Source organism: Centruroides vittatus, unplaced genomic scaffold (assembly GCF_030686945.1).
Source record: "Centruroides vittatus isolate TY-2023 unplaced genomic scaffold, ASM3068694v2 contig_900, whole genome shotgun sequence".
Classification (NCBI taxonomy): domain Eukaryota; kingdom Metazoa; phylum Arthropoda; class Arachnida; order Scorpiones; family Buthidae; genus Centruroides; species Centruroides vittatus.
This window is the reverse complement of record NW_027122591.1, coordinates 528,177-552,299: the sequence shown is the minus strand read 5'-3', so window position 1 is coordinate 552,299 and position 24,123 is coordinate 528,177. Positions and strand designations below refer to the sequence as shown.

Here is a 24,123-nt window from a genome sequence, read left to right as displayed (position 1 = left end):
CCATCCATTTGTATTGTTTTTAAAATCACCGTTAATCAACTGATATTTTAACCAATCACATAAAAAAATTTCAAATTTTGGAAAGGATTAATTTTCAAATTTAAATTTGTCAACCAATCAAAATCATAATTTCAATTTCCGAACGTTAAACGGACAAGGAGATCAGTTGGAAATTTACATCAATCTATAATAAGGTAGACAGGATTTATGTATATGCATTCCCTAAGTCAAAACACCGAGAAGTTGTCCTTAAAATTATTGTTGACCTTTAAAAAAACATTTAAAAAATATTTTTTAAAAAAATGATTAACATTCACAGAGAGATGCTGTTTGAATGTTAATCATTTAAGCCATGGTCAGGGCCGTCGTGAAGAAGAAGAACTGGAGATTTTTCCCGCGTCTGAAGAAAACCTAAAGACCCGTATATAAATTAATGTTATTTTCAAAAATAAAATAAAAATAAAAATTTGGTAAAATGTTTTACTTCCCTGCGCCTCATGCAAGCCCTGGACGGCTCTAGCTATGGTTTTTCTATCTTATACATAATTTCGATACACACGCTTAGAATATGTTTAATATCATAATTGAATTACGAGAAAAACTAATCTTTACAAATATTCTAAATATTAAAAACTAGAATAAACTGATAAAAATTCAAATTACACGTCTGCAATCAAGGAAATGAATTCCAAAAAAATTTCATGAGCGTGTAGTAAAATAAACTTTGATAAAAATTCTGCAAGAAATTTAAGAATAATTTTGGTATTTAGAAACGAAATAATCCTATTTGATTTTTCTTTTTTTAAATCGAAAAAAATTGTGGAAAATCTTCTATGCTCTGACAAGATCTTTATATGTAAGTTGTAGGACATTTGAAGGGCATCAGGATTTTGTACTTTAGAAAAACTTTGCGTGCAATAAAGCTATAATAATTTATTCATATAAATTTTATACCGAGAATTTAAACTTGGCATAAATATATTTTAAAACGTAAAAATTTTATAAAGGTTATTTACAACTAGAATTTATGCCATTTTAATTTTAAATTACTACTAATTTACTGTATAAATACTGCATATACAGATAAGAACTCTTAACAGAATGCAATGAGTGAAATAATTTGTAATCATTTTTATTACTGTATGTAAAGAATTATAAAAAGAGTAAAAGAAACAAACATTTTAAGGTCATGCTTATTACCATTTTAAAAAGTTGCGATTTATATTAAGAATAGAGAGAGAGAGAGATTAAATCTTAAGGTTACAATTAATATATTGTAATATTGTATAGTACGTTCAAACTTCGATTTAGAGCCACCATTTGTTTGCTTTTCTGGCGCTAAATCGGGTGTAGCGCTAAACTAAAGAACGTAAATAAAAACTAATATATAGACTTCATTAATATAAGCTAATTATATTAATAAAGTCTACACAAGATTCGTTTAATCAAGATGCCCGCCAGTGGCTCAGTAAATAAAATTACCGAATACTGGTATCTGGTCGTTGGTTTGGGTTTCGCCTTTATGGAGTTTTCTAGATTTTTCACGTGTCTAACACTTAAATAGAAGGATAATTTCCTAAATAAAGTCTTCTTGGGAGACACCCCCTTGGCAGATCGCACATATTATCCTGCTTTATTCTATCACTTCAATTCGGTTTTCGCAATTCTTTAGAGTGTTTTTTAAGGGAGCACTGTATCGAGGTTTGATTACATTAGTTGAAAAGTATAAATTATTATAAGAATGTAGTAAGTCTTACAAGAGGCAAGACACTACACACTATAGTACTAATTTGTGGTGGAGAGCATATATTTTAAATGAAATAAATTAAAAATATGATTAAAAATTGAAACCCCGCTTTGTGGTGATGTATATTACTCGCTAAAAATAAAATTTAATTGATTACTAAGACAAGCTCATTGCTTTTCATCTGAATTATAGACTTGATTCTATAAAATTTTATTTTCTGCTAAAAAAATTAAATAAAAATTATAAATATGAAGAAGCATTATATATATATATATATATATATATATAGTCAAATTAAATGTTTATTCGACTCCCACGCTCCTACCAAACTTCCTTCAGAGATAATCGAGATCTTTAACTCTATCATTAATTATCAATAAAATTATTTTCCTGTTTACAATGGGTCAATACAATTGTAATTATAACACAATGAATAATAAAAATTAACGTGTAGTTAATTATTACAAATTACTCTTATTAAAGATCCGTTCGTAATATAAAATTATCTATAGTTATGAGATTAAGTTTTAAAAGTTTTCGTTATCTTTAATAGCTCGCTTTATCGTTTTATGTGACATAAAAGGTAGCTTTACTGAGGAAGATGAAATGTTGATTTTGCCTTCTTCATTATAGAAAGATTCGATCTGCTATAATAATGTAGGAATTTAAATTATTGTATATTAACTACTCGTCTCATACGCACATTAACGAGAGAAAGAAAAGTTACTCATTCAAATTCAATTGTCCGATTACTGCAAAAATCGGCATACAACTGTGTCTTAAGCAGGGTACACACGTACTGGTATACCTGAACGTGTGAATGGAGGAAAAAACTAACAGGTCTGTCATCATACTTTCAGGTATATCGAACAGGTGCCTCTTCAAGTATACTGGTACAAGGTACAGACATGTATACCGGTATGTTTGTACTTTGCTTTAGACAGGCATATAAATGATTACAGTTATATTCCGATTGCACGCCAAGTAATTTCACCGGATTATTTTTAAATCGCTACTCCAGTATTCTATAATCTAAGAATTCTCCCTTTTCCGTTTATTGTCTTAATCTCACGGTTTCATTTTAGTATCGTCTACATCCTAATTGCGAAGGTCAGGCAAGTGTCAACGATTCGCCTGAGAGCTGAGACTTCTTACCCCATTACAATCACTGTTCGTAATTTTCAATGTACTGAACCTGTTGTTTGGAGGTCTTCGAACGCCAGGCACGCCTGACGACACAGTCAGACTAATTAAGGCTGATTGTATCTTTTGATTATTTACGCGATCTCCAGAAGATAGCATTAAAATTTTAATGATTTTTCTATGAGAATAATCGTTTCCAAAACTTCTCGAAATGAAAATAAATAGAACAAAGCAGTTTTTTTGCGTTAGAATCCTATTTAATTTTTCCTTTATTGTTGCGCGACATACTGCCCTACAGCTGGTCTGGGGAGCCATCTCACATTTACCACACCTAGTAATAATGTAAGAGATATTAACAGCACAGCGGTACGTTCATTTCCCTTCAAATGTTGTCTTTCATAGAAAGCTGCAAACAGCCATTTTCAAGCATAGGGATACATTTCCCAAGAATGTATCAGCCACGTTGCAGCGCTTCGTTGGCCCGTCCGATGTCCAGATTTGTCGCCTTTATTCATTTACGGAACAAGATGGTACACCAGTTTCGATCATCTACGAGTACAAAGGATATGGAATGGCAGTGACTACATCTATGGACATGTTAGCGTACGATGCCTACGTAGCCTATTGTACAGCACCTCCATGCCCCAGTATGTCGCGTATATTCAGGCAAACGGAGGTCCTACAAGTTACTAAAAATTACTTTAAATTGTACCGTTCTTGCACAAGAAATTGTCCGTTTGTTATGATATTGTAATTAGTGGTTGCAAATTTACCAACTTTTTCTTACCGATAAAACGGTGTAAATTTCCAAAACGTTACTGTTTTACCGGTAAATAAACCGGTGATTTTTAAATTTTAGATCTGTTCTAAAATGCTTTCCAATCGATTGATTGCTAGCGGTAAATGACTTAATCGGTATTTGATCGGTCACTCTTTAACCCATTTTCGAATATCGGTGTGTCTGGTAGCAATCGGTAAATCACCGGAAACTTTATAGGTAATGTTTTTGAATGACACTCGGTTTCAGCCGTTGAACCGGTAAGCATTTCCGAACACACCCCTTTGACACCAAATGCAAAAATTAGTGATTGCTTTATTTAATTCCCTCCCTATTTAGAAAAGCAATAGTTCCGTTGCCTGATAAATAGAGCATGCTGTAATTTTATACATATCGTTTCTAGCTTAGTGTTGTAATAAACTTTAAAAAATTGTAAAGAATTATAATAATTTAAAAGAAAAATTACGCAAAGTACTTTTACAGTTTAAGTAAAAAACATTTGGTTCTTCTATCTTTAATATAGACTATAAATATACATAAAAGTTTATACAAATAAATATATATTTGGCTTCAAAAAATTATTATATGCTTACCTATTTTTTACCGAATTTACCGGTAAAAAACATCAGGTTACCGGTATATTTGCCAGTGAATTTTTAACTTATTACCGGTAATGCAATCCTTAATTTTAAGCACTTATTACTGTCGTCGTTATATTGGTACAAATAAGGTTATATTTGGTTCCTTCTTGGTGAGTAAATTTTTTTTTGTCAATAAGTATACAATTTAATTCATCTGAGGATTAAAATAATTACTGACAAATTAAAACAGGTCAAGGAGTATCGATAACATTTCACTTTTCAAAGTTCGTGATTTAATTAAATAATTTACAAGGAATTTCATTTATATAAATTTAATCCTAAGATTCTTCTTATTTTTAATAAATTGTACAAGTTTAATCAATTAAATTAACTGTTCGATCCTCTCCAAATTGAAAAGATTTATTAAGAAAAAACTGTTTGAAAATGCAAAAATGTAACCTTAAAATTAAACTTGATTTACAGATATTTTCTAAATATATTTTTGATATTTAATCTATAAAAATAATCCATGAACAGAAATCAGGTCACGAACATTCTGAAATCTATTAAAATCGTGCAGTTTACAGTGAAAAAATAATAATAAAAAAAAGATGATTGAAATTTCTTGATATACAGGTAAAATCGAGTCATTTAAAACTGGAATTAGTATCAATACATAAATTTAAAAATGGCTAATTTATTGCATTTCTGGCCATTTCACTTATCAAAAACTAATTGAAACTTTATTATTATTATTATTATTTATTACTATTTTATACTTATAAATTATTCTTTAGCTGTAAGTTATTACTTACGTAGCGATAAGTTATAATCCAATATCATTAATAGCGAGACAAAATTTGTGTTTTGTTACAATGTTTACATTTAACTTATGCATTGTTCCTTGTTTAAAAAAAAACTGATTCTATTTTGGATACGTTTTGATATAATTATTATTTTTTTCTTGCTTCTGGAGCTATGTTTTGTTTATTTTTATTATTTTTGTAGTGTAGAAACCGAACACTCATTCACTAAACAATGCAAGAATTGTAAATCTAACTATTCATTTAACTAAGTTAAATGAATAGTTTGCACATTCTTTATGAAAATATATTTACATATTGTGATAAAGTATGAAACAATGGGGAGAAGTCGACAGAGTGAGATTGCTCCTACTGAATTTACTTTGCTTTTTAATGACAATTTTATAAAGTAATGGTATTTTAGTACAATTTTCTTCTTGTTTAGTTTTAATAATCTTGATGTACTGTACTTCCGACTTTGGGATGCCTTTACCCAAACTTATCACAACGACTACAAATAACTTAAAATGACTGTTTTTTTCTTATTTTGTTCCTATGTATTCGCTCCAATATACATTTCGGACGTATTACTCGTCCTTCTTCAGCTGGTTACAATATTATTAAGAATTAGCTTCATAGAGAAAGTTTTACAATTAAAATTAAAATAAGGTATTTTACCTTAGAGTTTAATAAAAGTCTGTGTAATATTCTTTAGAGTCTAAAAATAAATCTATAGCATATATTAATTGAAAGAGAGTTTCGGATTGTCCGGCTTAGTTTGAGTTAACGGCTGGGGTTAAAAGCATGGTCCAGGTATCAAATTAAAGATCTCACATTATAGATAATGATGCTGAAGAGATATTTGAGAAAGGTACAATGGTTCAAGCGTGGTGAAGTGGCAAATGTACAATGTTAAGTTTACGGTCCCTCCTCCCTGTTAACTTTAACACGAGCAATTTTTTTTTTTTTTTTTTTTTTTTGTGTTTTACAGTTTAATTTTTGTAAATACTGAAGCCAATAAATGTACATTTTAGTTACTAAGACCACTATTTTTAACACCTTCTCTCAACTTAACCCCACTCCTCAAAATCCCGAGCAACGTCGGGCAGTTAGTTTATTTTAATATAGTCATTATACTAAAATAACTAGTCCACGCGCGGTGAGATGGCCTCTTGCTTTCTCTTTAAATCTGTATGCGGGACATGTACTATTTAGAGGTTGGATGTTTCGCTTATTTTTGCATGTGCTTATTATTCATTCTAATGAAATTCTAATGAAGAGGAAAATAGTATAAGTAGAAACAAACCTGTTTAAAGAACATAATTGTAATGAATCAGTTGGTCTAAATCGTATGTTTTGCCCCCAAAAAAATTCCTGAAGGTATCCTTGAAATGAAATGAAATGCTACAAATTACACTATACTATTTAAGAATGGTATAATTTTCAAGTCTTGAATTGCCGAACGAGTGTTCAGCTTCAAAATAAGTAAGAACTTTGTTAGAATGTGTCAACTTTGAAGAAGATAACATGCATAAAAATCATATATAAATATTCTTACATGTGGTAACTAATACTTGTTCCGCATTTCAATAGGCAACCCAAAACTATTACATCTTAAAGTAATACAGTTACAGGCCTTCTTTTTGAAGAATATGTAACTGATGAGAGGTGCAGGTGCACGAAATGATGTTGTTACTTTTACTATTGTTAAATAAATTAACTTATACCGTTGTTAAAGTTCTTGGATTGCCTTAAAGAATTGAGTGTTTAACTTTTTCACAACACAAGAATACACAAGAAATATATAAATGTGATACAATGACTAACTAGAAGTGATATTAGAGGCAATTAGATCGTGCAAATCTACATTTATCCCTCTACCACTGTGGATGTAGTTATTAATGCTGTAAATGAAGAGTAAACTCTTAGATATTGTATATTCGCGTATGTAAGTGAGATTGTCACATTCAAATATTTTTCCTGTAGGCCTTATTATTTGATTTTTGTCTAATTTATTTACATAGATAAAAGTTCCTCTGAGTCCCTCCCTGCTAATGCTACTGATATGGTTTCAGAATAAAGAAATATAAAGAAATAACTTCTCTAATTAATTTGGAAAAATTTTAGCTATTTTTAATTAGTAGTAGGAGCTTAAATAGTTTCACTTTAAAAGAGTTTCCGGAAAATGTGTCATTAGCTTAACTTAAGTAGAACACAGGAAACTGCATATTTAATAATATGTGAATATATACTCTTCAATGAATTTATGAAAGAACTTGTAACCTGAAAACATCTACTTTAAACTGAACAGGGACATAACTGTTCGAATTGTATATTTTATACAGTAGAACAGCAAAAAAATCTTCGTAGAAGCCAATATAGTAACATTTTCCGTTATAAAATGCTTCGTTATAAAGTATAAGCGAAGCTTCCGTTATCAGTTTACGTTATAAAATAATGCTGTAACGTTAGCCAATCGGAGTAGTCGTTTGCTTATAACGGAACCAATAAGATGTAGCGATGAGTCAACGTCACTTTATTAAACAAGGCGACTAAGAAGAAGATGGAATTTCGATTTTCTTGCGATGAAAGACTTCGAACAATTCATGAATTGTTTAATACCTTCAAGGATACTTTAAGTGATAAAAATAATTATGGGAGAATGTGAATTCTTTATTATTTAAAGATATACTAAGGCAAGAAAGACAAATTATATCAAATATGACAATTAAATCTATATAAATTCACGATTGTATAAGAAAATTTATGAAATATGATCTTAATGCAACAATGAGTGGTCGGAATGATTAAACATCGTCAACAATATTGTTTGAATATGACATATGGTATAACGAAACGTTATTTACGATGTTCCACGTTATACTATTAATAAACTTACAGACATAATGGAAAATACCAATACACACACTGGCTAATAAGTATAGTCAAATCTCGATTTAGAGCTATCATTCTTCCTCTGAAATTAGCGCTAAATCGACTGTGATGTTACACTGAAGATTCTAAATAAGAATTACATACAGTAATGATGTCTATACACGAGTTTTTACTTTGAAAACACGTGATTTTGGTGATAACAATGCAGTTTACAATGCAAAACCGTGTAATTCACAGCTATCGTTATTTGAGGAAGTTCTTTACTAAAGGGTGTGTTATTCGATACGTATGGGAAGACCTGTGTTTACAAATATTTGTTAGCGCTTTAAGGGGTGGCTGTATTACTTCAAATTATAAATTAATAATTAGAAAGTTTCTACAATAAACTTAGCACTTATATTAATCATTTTGTTTTGTATTATAAAAGAAAAAATAATTAATTTTAAGATTCTACATGCTGGTATTTTAAATAAATTAGACAAGTTTAATTAACTTGAAATGACATTTTGATTCGCTTCAAAGAAAAATAATAATAACTTGTTAATAACAAAAAAAAACCTGTTCAAAAATGCTATTCAACAGCATCTTTATTTAAAAAATAACTTACTTCGAGTTTACTTTTATTATTTATAATTATTTTCAATAATAAATATTACGTTTAAAGTGCAATTATTATAAAATTAAATAATTTTTAAAATATTTTTAATGAATAAATGATGAAATTTAAATGTACAGTCGAACCTCTAAACAGCGGCCATTTTTAAATGTTTCCGTCATTGGCCGTTGTTCAGAGGTTTAAAGAATAATATGAATATTTATACATTTAACTCTTTCGTTTACAATCTCTTTAGGCCATACATATCTATTATATTTTCATTAAAAAATCAGAAATAAGCTATTATCACCTTTGTATAAGCAATTTTCTTACACTAGAATGAAAGTGTGCGTCACACAATATTAAATTTGAATACGAGCCGCATAAAATCATCTTGATAACTGGAAAAGCTATTAAAAATAACGTAAATTTTATATTTTTCTATATAGTTCGTACACATTCTATACTAAACTTATGCTTATACGTTTTTACACGGTTACAATTTAATAAATACAGTCAAACCTCGATATAGTGCCACTCTCATAGAACGAGATACTCACGAACGGATCTTCTTTTTAATTATTAAATAAACAATGCTTTGGCCTGTGTGAATACGCCCATTTTTCATTGTAAAATGGCATTATCATCCAAACTTATCACTCAAATCAGGGGTTTCGACCTCGTTGTTTTATATAACTCTTACTATTCAAAGTACTTCGATTTAGCGCCAATTTCGGAGGCAAGCAAATGTTGGCGTTGTATCGAAATTTGACTGTATTTAACGTGTTTCTTTTCCTTTTTACTTAATGAGCATCGCTTGTAGGTTAAGTTTAGATTTATTATGTGTTATCTTTTATCAGAAGAGGGAGAAAAAAAAACTTAAGCAGAGTATCTTAATTCTTTCAATAGCCAATAATATAAATTGTTTAACAACACAGAGTACATGTTTAACATATCGCAATTCTGAGAATTATACTTCATTAGAGCTATAACAATGATATTTATAATAAAGAATAATCGTAAAAAAAAAATTATATAAAAAAATAAATAGTCATAAATTATATTTGATTTATTTAAATCTATTCATAATGCACCTTTCCTCAGAAAATAATGATATAAAAAAACTCATTATAGTAAAATATACATATATTTTTATATTCTTAATTGGCTATTTTATATATATATGTATATTAATTTTCATCTTAAATTATTGTGTTTTTTAGTTTAATTATATAAAATAATGACAAAATATTTTGCTATTTTTCCTAAAAATTGATGTTGATGTTGGAATTTTGATTCAAGGACAAGTTTTTATTTATTTTAAACATTATTTTGGTATTTTCAGCTTGTGTGTGTCTGTGAGTATTAATTCCTGGGTGTTCTTGCCAAGATATTGTACGTGTATGCGATTAATTAATTCATGATATAAACGAAACTGAATTAATATAAAATAAAATAAAATGATATATATATATATATAGCATTAAAATGCTGCTATTTTATAAAATAATGAGCATTGTTTATCAGAATGCAAAATTAGAAACTGAAATTTTTCATAACCTCTGTTAATAACTAAAAGATGTTTAGCAGTTCAAATGCAATCAAATATGGTGAAATATCAGGACACGCGGAAGACATATTAGTACTGCAGCTCACCACTACGGCATTTTTGGCGCTGCAAACAGCAAACAGTTCATTTGTACGTGACACTAGTGGTATACAGAGACCTTAACGGGCTGCCAAATTTGCAACATATACTCGAAAAATCACACTTTTTAAGTGTCTTCAGAAATTAAACTAGGTTTTTATTCGCTCGCAGCGCCAAAAATAGCCACATTGTCCAGTTCTTGTACTAATTTTTTAATGGAAATATTTGTATTAACCGAAATGTACAATACAATACCAGATTTGGTTACATTTTGCAGCTAAATATACTATTAGATAGCGTTGAATGAGGATACTTTATCGAGTATTTTATTATTAATTACTGCAGTTTTACAGAATAGGACCTTCTAAAAGTCCTACCTGGCCACTTCTAGCGTACGTTCATGGCCTTTAACGACGTCAATTATTATTTTATAGAAGAAAATATTTCAGTAAATTTAGTCTTTTTAACTTTATGTAAATTTTAATCATTTTTATAAAAATGTTGACTTAAAATACGAAAAATTTAATCTATTAGCGTTACTCTCGTAACAGTGTACACATGTAAGTACTGGAAAGGTATAGGAAAAACAATATCGAAGACATTTATAGTAACCAGTTATAGGGAAGTAATTACGGTAATTAAGTTACGTATTTCCTTAGTTTATTTGACTCCATGTTAAATGCAGTACAGGCTTTACAATTAATAAAACTTGTCACACTTACCCTATTATCTGCTTAAGCAGCGTACTACGTTCTCAAGATTGATAATAAAAATTTAAAAAAAAAAACCCAATAAAATAATATAAAAAATTAGTTTATAATTATTTCTATTCATATTTTATAAAATTTACTGTATAATTTTTTAATGTAAAATTTAAAATACATTAGAGTAAATTATAATTAAATGAGAGTTATATGCTAAAAATATCATTTAAAAATATTTTAAATTCCTTTACTCGCAGGAAAAACCAAATTAATATATTTAATAATAATTTTTTTTAAATAAAAATATCAAATTTTCCTGTAAAAATTAAATAATATTTCATAAATTTCTTATAAGGTCATAAAATGTTATTGTTTTAATGTCTTTCAATATGAATCACTTTTCGGATTTTTAATTAAATTTTTATACTTTATTTTAAAATTGTTATAAATATTCATTGATTTAATAGTTTTAATATTATATAATATACCGTCAAACCTGTGAACAACGGCCAACGTCAGTGGGTGGCCGTTGTTCGGAGGTTATTTTGTATGCAACATACCGTACCTGAGAATATTGCCGTTTAGAGATGGCCATTTTAGGGGATTCGACTGTAATATTAAACAAATGATTATACAGTAAAACCTGTGTAAACCGGATTCACACGGTACCGAATATTTTTTCCAGTTTTGGCAGGTTTCCGTTGTAAACAGGTTCTTTTTTTGGCACAGAAAATCGCATGGTAACGAGGAATTCTTTTCCGTTTAGGCAGGTTTCCTTTTTACTAAGGTTCCATTTTGGACACGTTTTACTGTGTGTATATATGTGTGTTAATGTAATAACATTTATTTATATAAATTCTACGTTTAAAATGTATAAATATAAAGGACATTGTCGAATTTTTGTTGATTTTAGCAATTTTTAAACCATTATTAAACAAGTAATCTGTTATAATTCAATGTTTAAAATAGAAACATTGAGGACATGTATAGATTATATGCTAAATAAATATTAAAATATAGTATAATTATAGTCATAAGCACGGTATTAACATTTGGTATTAACATTTTATGACACTTATTCCATTATCTTTATTATTCTTTAATGAGTACGAGTGAAAATGAATAAGGTATATTTACAATATAAGCTAATGTATCTACAAAACTGTATAAAATCCAAAATAATTATATATATTAATTTGAAATGTGTAAATTAAAAAAATATATATATATTAAGAATTATCAGATAATCAATAATAATTGTACTGTACTGTACAGAACATAAGCAATTTTTTTCCTTTATCCTTTAATTTAATCTGATACAAGCCATTTAATAACTCTAAAGGAAATATTGCACAATTATAAACTGCTAGATTTGTTTTTTTTAGATGAATAAAAATACTTCTATATTTTATATTAAACAAAGCAATTAATTATTTTATAATTATGCATATATTCTAGAATCATTTCCTGTAGAGTTTAACTTCGAGAAAAGGAATTTCATGACAATTTCGGCTAATTTTTACCCATCGTTTTTTCACGAAATTGTTACTCTTGCTGCATACTCGGCAATACTTTTCTTATGCCCCACGTTTCCTAGTACGGAGACTTTTTTCTTTCTGTTCTATAAAAAGTAAGGAGGAAAATAAATAAATAAGTAATGACCATTAATGTGTGTGTATTTCATTGAATGTCTTTTATTATTTTAAATTAGACGTTGGTTACAAGGTTAAAATGGACATGAAAAGTACATCTTTAGTGATGATACTACTGATGTCACAAGTGTATTAGGTGACGAAATTTGGTTAAGGACGGGTAAATAAGCAGGAAATATTTAAATTTAGAAAGTATACGGTACGTATATAGGTTTAATTATAATAATAAATAATTAATTTAAGAAATATATAAGTTTAGGAAAAATTATTTTTAAAAATAAAATTGGGTTTTTATTGTTAAATTTTTATCTGTACATTGCTTAGAAAGAACAATTCAAAATTCTATAGACGATTATATGTTATTATATTATAGTATATTACTATTTTTTTTATATAAAATATCGAAAACAATACAATTACTAGAATCGAATAACACAATTCTATGATAGGTCGTGGGGATTGATCGTGAAAGTTTGATTGATTTTTCAAATTAAATTCAATCAGATTTTTTTTTTAAAAAAAAATTAAAATTTAATCTGTACATTAATGTATATACGTGTGTATTTTTAAATTTTCGTTATTAAGAAACTTTTAGCGAAAAATTAATGTAAAATTCATCTTTCTTTTCAGGAAAATGCATATTTAGTATGAAGAAAGACGTGTTTATGATTGATTTTTCAATATATCGGTGAATACGATATTGTACATTAAATGTTCAAATATTAATACACTATTCTGAACGCGTGTGTATAATGTTCAGTGCCAAATTTTCGCAACAAATAAGAAAACCTTGGTTGTGGAAACGCAAAAAATATCCAGATAAACCGGTAACTTTTGCACGTAATATCCTTGAACATTCGCTAATGAGTTTACGCGCAAACTCCTCAGCATCTGATTTTAAGCATTCATTCTCTTGAAAACTGGCTACGGGCCAGTCACGTGGTCGATTCCTCACCGCTTACTTTTCTTAGGGGGAGCATCCGTAAAGGCTTAATTCGACCGAATATACGAGAAGATTTTAAAGCAAAATGTGGAGAAAAATGATTTTTACTTTTGTTATTTTCCTATTATTTATGAACGTTTACGGTAATTCGATACAAAATCGTAATTTAACCGAAGAAGAAAAAGTTTACGAGATATGGAAACAAGGTGAAAAATCAATGAGTAAACTCGTCGATTCTGTTGTAAAAATGATATTACCTTACGGAATGAGGCTCATCTCGGAAATTAAGTTATCTTCCGGATGTCAAAGTTCGATTATGCGCTGGATATTCGATTTGAGAAAGTTGAAAATGTCGGCCGTTGAACGTAAGTAGAACAATACAAAAGAAAATTCAGTTTATTTATCTACAAACACATAAAAAATGTAGGATATTATTTGCATATTATAACTCTCTTTGCTTAAAAATAAATTTCTGGTTTTTATTCAGGCGCGGGGCGTAAAATCACATAAAACTCGCATTTTATATAGTTCTATACGGTCATTTCTGTACATCTATATGGGTCTTTACACTAATTAATGATATAAAAACGCTTCGTGAATGTAAAAATTACACTTTCTCTTACATTTTGACTAATTTTTCCTACTCTAAATTTACGTTTTACCACGTTTAAATTAGTGTTAAACGTGCATTTACCTTATTTATTTTTATTAGCGACGTTACAGCTGAATTATGTTTGTTATATTTTAACTATTTCTTTTAAAGATTTTAAACTGACAGTTACTATGAGTTTAAAGGTGTTTTTGGTGTCAATGTTAACGTGAATACTCATTAACTTTTTATGTTTTTGCTTCACTTTCCTGTCAATATAAAGGGAGTTGCTTACTTTCCTTTCCTTTGATATTACGTTTTAAATATTAAAAAATTATGTTTATTCGTAATTTTATTATTTAGTTGAGTTGCAGACGTGTAAGAGTTATCCTATTGTGCAGTTTTTTGACAAAGATCTATTGATAAATTCAAAATTTCTTGATTTTTAAGTACGAAGTTCGATTATCTTAAATCTATTGTTATTATGAAATTGGCAATTCTTGAATAATGTATATATATATTTCCTTTTAAAAGTTGTTGATTTATTTTTTCTTTTGGCATTTATATTTTAAAATATAACTTAAATTACTAATATGCTTTTTCCTAATAAAGATTAAGAAGAAGTCGTGATCCGGCGACATTTTATTTTAAACAAAAAATAAATCCAGAACCTTGATCCATTTGATTGATTTTAAACGTTGAAATTTTATCCTAAAAATCATATTTTCAGCGTCCAAAACTACTTCTAATTTGAATAATTTAAAATATGAATATTAATGTAACCTATATGATCAATGGCAAGCTTTAATCAGCTGCGAAACATAAACAATGCTTATAGACGTAATTAAGGTTTTTTTAATCCCCCCAAAATTCCTATAGTTCAAGACCTTCTGTATTATCTTTCGCGATAAACCATTACTGAAAAAACAGAAAAAAACTTTAACAATTTTTAAATCAAGGTTGTATTAAGATAGGTTAACTTATCGACGTATATCCTTGGAGTTATAGATATCATTTAAAGCAATAAAAATGGTTTAAAGTTGGTCAAGGTATATCATTTTATAAAAGATTAAGATGAGATTAAGGTTTAAGGCAATTATTTAAGTAAATATTAATAATTTTTGTACATAACAGATAGATATTTTACTCAAATATTACTCATTATCCGCGTTACTCGGGCTTTGTGTATAAGTAAGTCACTAGACACACACACACACACAGGTTTAACTACATTTAAACATGCAATAAACGTTTAATTAATTCATATAAGAAATAGGATATAGAAATTGACATGGATTAATACTATAAAAACACCATTTTAATTACTCATTCAAGGTCGAGTGAGTGATTTTTTTCCCACTACAGAAACGAGGAAGGTAGACGGAATTACAATGTCAGATACTGGATTATTTGTCCGTTTTATACAGGATTTACAAGATACTTAAGACACGAGACAAGTTTTTCTTTCTCCTTTTGTTATTGAACGTTTTTCTAATAGCGGAATAATCCACGTTTACGCATGTATCCGTCTTTCCTTTTCATGCAATTTCAATATTCCGGTTTAAAATGTATAATTTAAACTATTTTCGAGCCATCAAATTAAAGAATCCATTGAAGATTCTTTGAAGATTTTTCTCGGAATGTTTCTGTCAGCCGTTTGTTTACTCGAATAATAAAAATTTTACCCGAGGGATGAAAATGAATTTTGTTTTTTAGCATTTGTTTTAGGGTATTTGTTTCTTCTTAATGAGTTTTATTATTAATGTTCATTTACAATGTCGCTATTAAACCTTCAACTTTCTAATTAAATTCATATATATATATATTTGTATTTAAGAAATTTCATTTTAGTTTTAACATAAACTAGATTTTTAAATTTAGATTTAATTTTTTTCTGGAATTTATTATTTAAATACTGAAAGCATTAAATTTTTTATTCGCTGCTTTAATATTTAAAAAAAAATAATACTTTAAATATAAAATTAATTTTAAAAGTTTAAAATGATACAGAAAGGAGCATCAGTTGTTTATATTTTATCTTATATAAACCACTTAACTCGAATAATAAATATCAAATATTCCTTTGATCTTGACTGCTTTAATGTGTAGATTTTAAAGGTGTTTTTCTGCATATTCAACGAAATAATACCTACAGTAAATATTAAATAATTAAAATATATTCACTGTTCATAAGATAAACTTTAGATGAAGATTAAACTTTAATATATGGTTAATTTAATTTAAAATTTATTTTGTATACTAGTACTTTCTATTTAATATATGATGTTTTAGAAAGCATTTATATAGTAGATGGCACGTCCCAAACCGAGTAAAACCAGACTTTAGAAAACATTGGCTGAAAACTTAACCATTTCTGAGATATTAACAATTTTGTATGTTAGTATCATGACTGACTTATTGGCTTTCTCGACGTGAAAAGAGAGAATCTTGCCAAATCTTCATTACGATATTTACAGGTGTTTCACGTATCTTCCTTCCATTTTCACGTCTTAGAGTCGCAAACTCTCAAATATTCCAGGTCTCTGTTGGATTATTTTTATAACATGCATTAATTTATAGGGATAGCTATAACCCCCAAATTTTCTCCGGACCCAGAAAAATTCCTAGCTTCCTTGACTGTATATTGAAATCCCGGATATGTCGGGCCTCCTCCTTCACCACTCGGTCTCATTGCGGCCATAGCCGAATATGGAAAAAAAAGTATGCACAGAGAAAAAAGAGCAAATGAAAAAGTATGGTGTGTTCATCTACTAAATGCTTTTTTGACACCCGTATAATTCATAAATTTCTAATATGCTTTAAGTATATTACTCTGTGGAGTAGTGCAGTTATAATGGTGTTCTTGTGGTCCTCTTGTGCTTATTTTTATGTTGTGCTTTAAGGATATTATTAACTATTATACATGCCAGTTATTTATGGCATTTTGTGTGTAAATATATGTTAAGAGAATTTATATTTTGTTTTTGAAGCACAAGAAAAGTATAAATAAAGCTAGATTTTTAATTTGGCATTTCGATTCGATTGGATTCAAGTTATTCGATTGGACTTCTATTGTCCATATCGACTAATACTGTTTAGTATCAAGCACGGGTTTACATAATAGGCAAAATTGATGTCGAGTAGAGCTATTAAGTTCTGGTTCTTCTCCAATTTCATCCTTTTTTTTATGTTTTAATTTCGTGGTATTTAATCTTTTTAAATAAAGAATCAGCAGAAAGTCACTTCAAGGTTAACTTTAAAGGACAATATATTAATTCTGATGAGAATTTTAATTGCGTTGCTGTTAATTTCATTTAATTAATATTCCTTAGATTTAATATAGATGTCATCGTGTTTTTATAAATGAAAATAAAAAATGACACAAATTTAAGTAAAGTAAAAGGTGATTGAATACCCGAGGCGGTTAAATTAAGGCTATGAGACTGCCGTTCTGGGGATCCGGGATCGAATCCAGACAGTCAATAAACCTCAAAAATTGTTCAAGGGGGTCTATTCCGGATATATCAATCCCCCACTTCCCTATTGTCCTGCCCCATTGTGTGCCTGGCCGAACCTAGGATGAGCTTGTTAAAAGGCCTTCTGAGTGCTCAGAAAGCTGATAGAGACTTTTTTTAAAAGTAAAATACACGAAAAAACTATAAAACCTTAAATATTTTGGTTAAGTTATTTAAAAATTCTATTTAAAAAAAATCGTTTATTAAATGTAGCAAAAACGACTGTAAAGATAGAATATATTTAAGTGTAGCATTGATAAAATCGAAATTAATTCTAAAACTTTCGAATTTTTCACTTTTTAACGTATACAAAATTTTAAAAAGAATAATTATTTTTAATTATAATTGGAGAATTGTCAAGTGTGCAAGGTTTTCCTCTTAATATCATCAAGGCCAAGTTTGAAAATTCTGACGTTTGCAGTTGAAAGATTAATGCGTAAGATCTCTTGTATGCCCATAGAATACCTAAAGCATCGTATAAAAATTATTATATTTTCAAATATATCTTTAAACGATAGTAAAAATGCTTGTAAAACATTTTAAATTATAATTTTACGTTTTAATGAGCAAATCTGTTAGATTTCATGTAGAAATTTGCATGAATTTAAATATTAATTTTATTTTTAGTGTTAGATGCATTTGGTAAACCATTCCCTGGAATATTTTATGGTACAATTTCAATGTACGGTAATTACGAACAGTGCTTAAATACAGTTTCAAAGAACGAAAAAAGTGGAAAAGAATACTTTAAAGGTCAATATTGTTCAATTAGTTTAAAACCGGCTCTTCCACCGAAACCAGATAAGATTGTATTGCAAAAAGTTATGCCAATTTTTAAGGATTTCGTCGAAGAAAAAGACACGGTAAAATTTTTTTTAAATAATATCTTTATTCGGTAAAATATATAATAGAAATGTAATTTTAAAAAATAAAATTACAGGTTGTACGTTTTATTGCTTCTTATGCTCATCTCATGTATAATCTCTCTTTACGTTATGACATTTGCATACCTGATAAATGTACCAAGGAAGATATAAGTCTTGTGGTTGATTATAGTGAGTACTTTTACAGTGTCTTATGCTTGTTAATTATTGTATAATTTTCTTGACATTAATTAAATGTATTGTACAGTGCAAGAAGGTACCGATTTCATAAAAATAAATCTTGATTGGTGCGAAGTTTATACCGAAGAAAAGTTGGATATTGTTCATCATGTTTGCTCGTAAGATGTTTTATACCATTATAAATTAATTATTTTGTGGTTTCATTTTTAAAAATATATATTAATATTTTTAATCAGATATTCTATCGCTGCTGTTGGTTTAATTGTTTTAATTGCGACTCTATGGCATTGGCTTATGATGAGCGAATGTTTCAAAATAAAAACTGGTAAGTGCTTTATATTTTAAATTATAATTAAATAAAGATATTTATTGTAAATTTTAAACAATATAATAATTAAAACGCTTTGATAATTGATGATGGTTCGAAGAACAATGGTCAAAATGCGTGATTAAACATAATTTCTATAATGACCGTATGCAATTAGAAAAGTAAAATATTAATAATATTTTAAAGCTAATTACGTCAATTAATATTACCAAATATATTTAAATCTTTTATTAATTAGCTTTTATGGTGTTTAAAAACACACTAACAGGATTATTGTAATTAGTATTAAGTTTCGTCTATTCTATGTTTTAGTACGTAATAGATTTATATAATTAACTATAAATTATTTAGAACATTTTAAATTTCAGCTGCAGATAAGTACGTGAAAGCATTTTCTATTATGAGTTCATTAAAATCTCTAACGAAATCCAATCATGAGAAATTATCGGCATTACAAGGCATCAGATTTATTTCATGTGTACTGTTGATTCTTATTTATTCGTTATTTAATTTTGATTTGGATATATTCAGTAAGTATTATTACTTTTATATATATGACTTATTTTTATGGAATTTAAATGAACTCATATGGTTAAATTTGCAGGTGGACTTTTAAATATTCTCAGTTTACCGAACTATACACCCGCGGAATTGCTTTTGCACGCTTCATTATACATAGACTCATTTTTCTTACTCAGGTTTGTTGTTTTAATTATTAATTATAATAAATAAAAATATTTTATATTTAAATAAAAATTAATCGGCCGGATGATCGAGAAGGTTAAGATGCCAACCTACCACTCTGGAAGACTCGAAATCCATCCGTAGGGACGTGAAAACCTAGAAATTTTGGGGGTAGTCTGTTCCGGATACGTCGGATTCTTCTCTTAACCATCCGGATATTGTGACCTGAACCCACGATAAGCCTTCATAAAGTGGGTTCAGGTTTTTATAAAGTTCTTTGTGGGCACTAAGAGTCAAAAATTAAGATATTGTGTGGTATAAGTCCAGATTTACGAAATTTATTCATCTATTTTCGTAGTTAATTAATGATTTCAATTAAACAAATTATAGAAAATTAATATAATTATTTCGTAATTTAATCGATTATATACTAAATTCAATGATAATCTTTAATCGATTAAATTAAATCGGAATTTGAGGAGAGAAAACCTAGGAAAATTCTTGTTTCGGGTTTAGAAAGTCTGTAATTAAATACATATTGACAGATTTAAGATAACGTTATAAATTATGGATAAAGCTTAAGGAGGGAAACTTATAATTGAGATAATTACATTATTAATTACTTTAGTGGTGGCTCGCGGACTCAAAAAGTAGTGGGTCTAAGTTAAAGAATAAATAAATAAATAAATGTTATTTAGACTAATAATAGAAAATCAAGGTTTAAACATGAAAAATAAAACAAAAAATATGCCAATTTTTGCATGATTTATTTATTTTTTAAACAGGTTTATCGTATTAATTATCATGGTTATGAGGAATACCAAGATGACAGGTTCAAAATATTTAATTACAATGCGCATTAGCATCAATAAGGGGGGGAGAACCTAACGAAAATTTAAAATTGAAACAAATAAAATAAATATAAAATACAAACCGCAAAAAAAATTTAAAACGTGTAATGAGGCACTCAGTTCCATACATGCAAATAAGCCAGTTATAAGTACACTGTAAACGGGTTCCGACCGAGCTGACCCCGTATACAACGTATATTCCAACACTAGCAGCAGTGTCATGCGTTTCTAGGTCTAATACAGTATATACTGTATATATATTTATGTAAAACGTAAAGATATAGAAGAGTTTATAAAGTGCTTAACAATGTTTCGTCGTAAGTACTTTACATACACGACCTTAATATATAACAAGTGAAACCTTAATATACATCACTTGTTTGCATCTGAAATTGGCAATAAATCGAGAGTGACGCTATTTAGAAGGACACTATAACGAGATTTGACTGTGTACCTTGTGTATATATGTGTTTTTGTGTATCTGTGTGATAGCAAGTAACTGTTCCTTTTAAACTCGTCATTTAAGTGCATAGTTCATTGCTTCATATTTTTTTTTAAAGAAAACGTTTTATAGTAATATAAATATATCGTATAATTGCATAGAAAATTGCTATTTAATAATGTTACGTAAACGGAACATTATACAATAATGAAAGGACGAATTTAATATTTTCTTAATTTAAAAAAAAAATTATAGTAATAATTCAAATCTTTTGTTTTCCATTCCTAAAATAAGATGTAATTGCTTGACAAGATATAAAATTTTGAAATTGCCGCCAAAATATTTTATTTAAACAATAAACGTGTAAGTAAAATTATATTAAACTCATAGAAAAGTAATTTTTTTTAAATATTAATATAAAAGAGGTCAAAATTAAGGTCATATTTTTGAATATGTCCTTAGAAATGCATCCTTAATAGCTCATTTTGCATTCTTTTAACTCGTTTTTATATGAATTAAGTATAATATAAAAATCCCACAACAATAATAACTTATCAGTTGTTTGGAAATGACTTTTTTAGAGGTTATTTTGCACGAATTTCTAAAATAAACATTCCCGAAAAAGTGGCCGCCATCCACAGGTGATCGTCGTTGGGAGGTGGCCTTTATTGCAGGTTGTATATATATAATTATTCTACTTTACATAAGATCTTAATGCCATTTTGCATAGAAATCTGACGTGAGGTTTAGTATTATTATTTTCCTTATTCATTTTATAACATAAATCAAGACATAAAAAGAATATAAAGTAATTAATTTTTCTCAGTTTAAGATTAATTTTCATTCATACAGAATATGGAGATCGTGAATAATACTTTCTCTAACCTTCACCATAATTCATAAATATTACAACATAAAATAAATTTCTAGTTTAATTGAGAATTATGGTGTATTATTATTATTATTATTATGTCTAGCATTAAAATATACTATAGTAAATATAACATAATTTAAACGTATGTATATGTATATTTTAAAATTTTCCTTCATTATACTTTACCAACGTGATCGATTTGAATCAAGGAAAATCTTCTAACCCTTCAAGCAATTTATGTCTATTATTATTACTAGAAAATTACTATTGTACAGGTGTATTTCTCGATATTCCTTTAAAATTTACCGTAAAAATAAAATATATATATATATATTTTTAATACGAAAGTGTATTTTGTAGAATTTTCATATATTTACTCCTGTATTATTGTGGCTATATCCTCAATAATACAGGAGCTCTTATCTCTTAAGATCCTCTTAATAGACAGAAAATTATTAAAATTAAAGATGATAATTTTATTTTGAAAAGATCTTTCTAGCATTTATTTTGGACCTCTTAATACTTTACGTTGTAGAATATCAATTGAAAAGTACAAGAAATTTTGTCATTCAAGTAACATATATATATATGATGATCAGTCGAAAAAAATGACCCCCAAATATTTTTACATTTTTGGTCTCGGGACCTTGAAACGCCGAGAAATACAAATACAAAAAAACACCAAATACATATATATACTGTATGTATGTATTAATATATTAGTGTGTGGATGTTGAAGGAGGCACGAATTTTTCACCCACTTTGGAGCTTAATAACTCTTGTTCCTTTTGTCAAAAATTTCTGAAATTTTGCACGGAGGTTTGTGTATTAAGTAGAAATATGTCTAGAAATTTTCAGGAAAATCGAACCATTGGTTTAAGAGATATGGCCCCCCACCCATTTAATATCTTCCAAACTAATCTGAAGACTTAAAGATAATGGTAGCAATTATCAGGAATAAAAAAATAAAGAATGCAAGGAAAGTCGAGCAACAACGTTGTCAGTTTTAAGAATTCTAATTCAAGAAAATTTTAATAAAATTCTTCTCCCATTCAGAAAGACGAGTGACGATGATTGACCGCTAAATTACGTCATATTATGTCAAGGTCAATACTGTTCATTCGCTACATTATTCCTCGAGGATGTGAGAAAATGAGAACACCCTTTGAGGAAGTCAGTTATTCATATCTTATCACGTATCTTTCATCAAACAGAAGTTGCTAAATATGGTAGAGAAATACACTAAGATATTATTTGCCCACCGGTAACTGAGTGAATAACGCCCCTAAACACTAGTCGTGGGTTCGAATCTGACCATCGGGTCTGGCCAAAAATGGAGTTTTCCGAGTTTTATTCGCTTGTGTAATACCTAAATATGGACCAGTTTCCTATAGAAAGTCCACCGGGAAGCCTACTATCCATGTGTTGCGCCGTCGTACGAAACCAAATCATAACACTTTTCAAGCAAAACATAAGTGTATGCGTTATTAAATAATACAAAACTAAAGTCCTTTATGCAATTTTTAAATATTTAGTTATAATGAAAGAAAAATTCGAGGAATTTTGTATTGTGATTGACACAGCGGTTTCAAAATGTAAGTTTATGTAAAGATTTCTAAACACGTAGAAGAACACGAAAGCGTAGAAAAATCTAAGAAATTTAAACTTTAAAATTTCAGAATTTCTTCGTATTTAAATATAAAAAATAGCCCTATCGTTTATAAAACCTTGACCGTACGTACATTCCGATTGAATCGTGATTCTCAAGCTTGGATGTTGTAACTTTTGTCATAATATTTCTCAATATTGCTTGTTAAAATAATAAATTACCTATATATTAATGTATCTAACTAATGATTTTTAAAAAAAAAGCAATTTTAGATTTAAATATCGTGTAATTGGTTTCATTTGTTTGTATGTTGTAATGCGATACGCGGGCGATCTGCCAAAGAGGATCGCTTCCAGGAAGACTTTCCCTCTATGTGACACTAGCCCTTATTTAGACGATATTAACGTAAAGAAAACTCTGAAAATTTCGCGTGGCCACCCACTTTTTTATTTATTGTTTAAAAATAATCTCTCTAGTTTCCTTATTTCTTTAAAAATTCCACAGTTTCAATAAGAAATATGGGTGCTATCTTGAGGAAACCGTGTTTTGTATTTTCGTTTCTTTTCTTTTCTTTCGAAGACACAATGTAGTGACGTAAACTTAAACACTGGGCGAATTTTTTATCCTTTTCATCCTCAAATCCAACCGAATAAAAAGGATGAAAAATTCGCCCAGTGT

The 24,123-nt window shown here is 28.4% G+C and overlaps 1 protein-coding gene across 1 annotated transcript in view; it reads left to right on the top strand.

The window, feature by feature from the left end:
* Window positions 1-13,441: 13,441 nt before the first annotated feature.
* Window positions 13,442-24,123, top strand: part of LOC136984087 (nose resistant to fluoxetine protein 6-like) — a 39,109-nt gene continuing 28,427 nt past the window's right edge. Inside the window, exons 1-7 of the mRNA XM_067281013.1 lie at window positions 13,442-13,854; window positions 18,221-18,456; window positions 18,534-18,648; window positions 18,725-18,815; window positions 18,894-18,982; window positions 19,354-19,515; window positions 19,590-19,683. Coding sequence (XP_067137114.1) covers window positions 13,575-13,854; window positions 18,221-18,456; window positions 18,534-18,648; window positions 18,725-18,815; window positions 18,894-18,982; window positions 19,354-19,515; window positions 19,590-19,683 — 1,067 coding nt within the window. The 5' untranslated portion in view covers window positions 13,442-13,574. The remainder of the gene's footprint in view (window positions 13,855-18,220; window positions 18,457-18,533; window positions 18,649-18,724; window positions 18,816-18,893; window positions 18,983-19,353; window positions 19,516-19,589; window positions 19,684-24,123) is intronic.